The sequence below is a fragment of the Trypanosoma equiperdum genome (assembly GCF_001457755.1).
Source record: "Trypanosoma equiperdum strain OVI genome assembly, contig: ctg_1060, whole genome shotgun sequence".
NCBI lineage: Eukaryota > Euglenozoa > Kinetoplastea > Trypanosomatida > Trypanosomatidae > Trypanosoma > Trypanosoma equiperdum.
Window position 1 is genome coordinate 28,367 of NW_027123017.1, and position 4,656 is coordinate 33,022.

Genomic DNA, 4,656 nt, shown 5'->3' on the forward strand with positions numbered 1-4,656 from the left:
AGATAACTTCACTTTGTTTATCATACGCCAGTAGTGTATACAATCCGTTACACTGCGGTGGTAGTGCGGGGTGTTTGAAGTTGATGTTACCACCAATACGCCGCATCGGCGGAAAGACCGCAAGCGTCCCCGGGACTTCACCAGGAAGAGGCGGCGCCGTCGCCAACACAGCAAAGGTTGGTTTGGGAACTGCGACTCCCACTGATGCTGAAGAAGGAGGAGAAGAGAAGGTACCCGGGCCCGCAACCTTGTCACCAGCTCCTTATGAGGCCACGAGAGCGGAGCGTCTCACCCACTGGCTTCGCAAGGAGGGTTTTCCCCCCTCCTACACGGAGATTAGTCCGGCAGAGGAGAGCATCTTCAAAGCTACTAGGAGGTTCCAATCTCACTTTCATGAGTATTTTCCTAAGCGTGCGCCGCAGCTTCTTGCCCCGTTGAATGAGTGTCGCACCCGAAAGATGATATGCACCTTCATTCGGCCCACCATTTTTCCCTTTGATGAATTGTTTGATGTGGGTTCGTGTGCGAGGTTCCTTGCGGGGTATATGCGGTATGAGATACTTGAAGACACGGAAAGGCTTCCTGAAGTGGTGGTTTCCCCAGCCACGACGCTACAGTGGCAGATTGGCAATTGCTTCGAGTTGAGCATACTTCTCACTTCGTTGCTTGTGGGAGTGGGGTACAACGCCTACGTGGTGGTGGGCTACGCTGAACGCGCCGTGTGCGAGAATGACAGTTCACAACGGGAATGGACAGATGAATATGGGGAGCTTTCGACTAGCGGAAAGAGCAAAAGCAAGCGCAGGACCAGCAACAAAGACAGTACGTATTGCAGCAACGTGGTTGGCACCACCGGTGGAAGGGAGGAAAATGCCAATACAAAGGCTCCCGTGACGGATGACTACTGCTGTTATGTGGACTCTGATGCCGATGATGATGGCAGCGACATGGTTGATGCGGAGTATGCAGCACTTGTAAAGGACCGCCTGGTGCTCCGCCCTGCTGATGAGATTGATATGTACTCCCAGTACCACCATCAGCAGGACGACGACAAAGACACGAGAAGTAACACATCCTTTGCGGGATCAAGGGTTCAGGGGGCCAGCGAGAGCTACGCGAACAGCGTTAGCCTCTGTAGCCCCTTGGCTAATAATGTGGTGGGTGCTACGAGCCCCCTTTGTGGTCCTAACACCAGCTTCAATGCTTTCAACAACCCGGCAAGGTGTGGAAATGCTGATGCCGCATCTGTAATAGGGGGGGATGACGCCGTTAAGGGACCTGCAAAAGGCGAGTCAGTCAACTTCCCACCTGTTCGACGGCTTCACAGTTGGGTACTTGTTCTCCCTGGTGGGCGCAAGAGCGTACGTGAGCCCGTATTCGTCGAACCTTCCCGGGGCGACCTCATCGCGCCGGGTGACGCCGATAGCTTTTACACGGGTGTTGAGGGTGTTTTCAATGGTGACAACTATTTCGTCAACCTCACCCCCGACGCCGCTGTCAGTTCACTGGTGCCTGATCTTCAGGATGCATCTCAATGGGAAGCGGTTCTCTTTGAACTGGACGTTGAGGACGAGCGCAACATCTCGCATAATTTCGTTGGCACTCCCCTCAGTACACTTGGGGGCCAAGTGCACTTGGGGGCCACTCCTGGAAGCGGAGGCGGCGTTTTAAGCGCTAGCCCATCAGCAGTATATGGAAGCCGAGGGTTGGGTAACTCGGCAGGCATGAGGCGGCGCTACAATGATGAGGGATCTCCAGCACAGCATCCCGGTAGCACATTTAGCGGGGGATTTTCCACTTTGGCAGGAGGACTGACGCATCTCATGCAAACTACGCGAGACCGTGCGGTCCACTTTTGTTGTGCTTCGTGGGTGGAAGAATTAACATTGAACCGGGCCCAGTATGAAAGTCGTTATCCAGGTGGTATGAAATTCACTCGCTATGTCAATGCAGATGTGTTTCGCTACGCCGCGTATCTAATGCCTGACCATCGTGTGCTTGAGGTCTATTTGCCGGATACGCAATATCCCAGTCAGGCACAAATACATCTGCTTTTTGAGCATCGTGCGGATAAGCTGCGCCGCCGGTCGGTGTACCCCACGGCATCCGCATTCATGAGGCGGACGAACAGTGTGAGTGACTTTAGGAGTGGTGCTGCCGCTGCGTCTGGAGGTGAAGGTTTAGTTGCACTTCCGGCAGCGGAGGGAGAGGGAAAAGAACCGTACGACACGGATTACGATTACTCGAGCGGGGCTCAGCAAAGGGCGGGTTTGAGGAGAAATATAGTGACGAGCGCATTAGACGACGAATTTCGGGAGACGAATGTGGGTAAGCGTCGGAGTTTTGTGCGACACCGGAGCTTTAGCAGTGGTGCCTTTATGAGGGAACGGACCGTGTCGAATTCCAATAGCCAGCTCATCCCGTTGGTTGATGTTGTGGTACAAAGTGGTAACTTCCGCCTGATGCAAGAGTGGTTCGAACGTGGCAGAATGTTGCAGACTTCAGTAGGGGGGCTGCGGTTACTTACGTACGAGCCAGGTGTGCAGCGAACTATGACCTTTTACTGGGATGCCCGTAACGATGGCTTGTGGCGGAGACAGGAGTTTTTCTACGAGAGTCGCGCCCTTCGCAAGGTGAAGGAGTTTTACAGAGGGCGCGATGACCGGTTATGGTACCGAAGTGCCACCTTCGATAATGTGGCTGCACTCAACATGGGATACAACTTGTCCCACACCAATTCGCAACAAGTTGGAAGTTCCCCCTCTACTAAGGGGAGTGTGCGGGGTGCGGATGACACGCAACGTGCGGAACCCATCCGAATGAGTGAGAAGTATCATCGCAATGAGACCATCCCCCCTGACGACGATGTGGCCAAATACGTCTTTGTGCGCCCTGCTGCGGTAGCCGCTGCACGTGCCGCTACAGGCACAATGCATCCACAGCTTGTCGCGTCGGCTGCATTGTCACCGGTGTGCGCAGGTCCGTCTACTGGCAGTGTGGGGTCGCTGTCTGAGGGTGGTGAAATGTGGGTTTATTTCCATTACCGGCCGGGGAGTATCATCCGTCCCTATCGCATGTACCCCAAAACTGACCCTGGTGAGGAATGCCTTCTCAGCGCCGTGGCGGGGCCGAAAGGGAGCATTTCAGGTACGTTGCCGTCTATCATCGTTATGATGCCAAACGCGACACCCCCATCGGATATGGAACAGTGTAATGAGCGCAACCGACTGCGGTGGTGGGTCACGATGTGTCAAGGGCGTGTACGGGCCTCGTTGGCGGAATGCAATGCCATTGTGGAGTCCACACGTGAGCCATCGGGTCCGGTTGCAGGTCCTGACGAAGCGGAAGCTGCTAAGCGGTCATCGGTCGAACTGGGAGGCCTCGCTGGTGCTCAACTGACACCCGTCGCCGAGCAGAAATCGCAGGCGCAGAATCAAGAGTATTTGCTGCCCGGACTTTGTCCCTCAAAGCGTGTCGCTCTGGCAAACGAAAGACAGCGCCGCGTTCCCGCTGTTGTGTCCGTCTTTGACACGCTTCGCAACCGTCCTCGTGAGACTGAAGCGGAGCGTAGACGCCGACTTGCTGAAGAGGCTCTGCGTGAGGAGGCACGCTGCGATTACCTTGCGCCATACATCGCGAAGCTTGACCTCCCCACCACATTCAGTGGTGACTACATGAATGTTGCCCTCACCATGGACCAAGCCCGCCGAGTACGAGATGAGGCCCTACGTGAGTTGAAGGAGCGCCTTATCCATCGCGGTCGTATTATACAAAAACAGATGGATGAGGAAAGGGAGGAGCTCACTCGTCGTCAGGCCAACTATCAGAGCAACGTTGATGCGGCTGTGGCGGGTGTGGAGTCCACCGTGAAGGCTTCAGGGGTGGAGACGTGCAGCATCCAGGGAGTACTTGGAGCTGCAGAGCAGAAGGACATGTCAGATTCTGTGGCCCTTGCTGCTACAGGTGGCGGTGCATTAGGGGAGGCAGTTACAGGGATACCAAGCGTCATGGGTGCATCCTGCACAATCACTGCGAATGCCCTTGCAAGCACAAGTGCTGCAGTTGCTGTAACCACCAGTGGTGAAGTTGCACGGGATGCGAAGGAGTTTGCCCAATACTGCAAGGAGGCCACATGGCGCATGAAAACACTAGACGAGCTACTCGTGAAGCATATTGATCGTGCAAGCGAGAGGTACGCCAAGTTAGCGCAGAAGCTCGCGGACGATCCAAGGCTTTCGGCGTTGTACAAGAACAACCCAACTCCGCAGACCGACAAGTATTCAGTTCAGCTATAGAAGAATTATGAAGAGAGAGAACAATGCAGCATCCAAAGATGGAGAAAAGGAACAAAAGGGATTAGAGGCAACTGGAGCGGGCGTCTGGGTGACGGGCCTTTTTGCGCTTTGCTTCCGTAAGATTAACTGCGCTGCTGGACGGTGCGCGGTGAGAAGGGCAGCTACGAAAATCCCTTCAAAGGTGCTGAACTGCAGTTCCATGATATGCTAGTAACAATCATGACCTCCATTTTTTATTTTCCTCCTGCACGCACCCGTGGTGAGTAGTAGAGATTCATTAGAGGCAATGATTTGTTTAAGATAAATGTTGATGATAGGGAGAAGAAGGAGAGAGGGAGAGCAGGTTTTTTTTTTTTTTTTT

The 4,656-nt window shown here is 54.1% G+C and overlaps 1 protein-coding gene across 1 annotated transcript; it reads left to right on the forward strand.

Moving 5' to 3' along the window:
- Positions 1-83: 83 nt before the first annotated feature.
- TEOVI_000886600 (uncharacterized protein) lies at positions 84-4,295 on the forward strand (the record flags this gene model as incomplete). Its single annotated transcript, XM_067220133.1, has 1 exon — positions 84-4,295. The coding sequence occupies one exon, from the start codon at positions 84-86 to the stop codon at positions 4,293-4,295; it is 4,212 nt and encodes a 1,403-aa protein (XP_067076234.1).
- Positions 4,296-4,656: the final 361 nt, after the last annotated feature.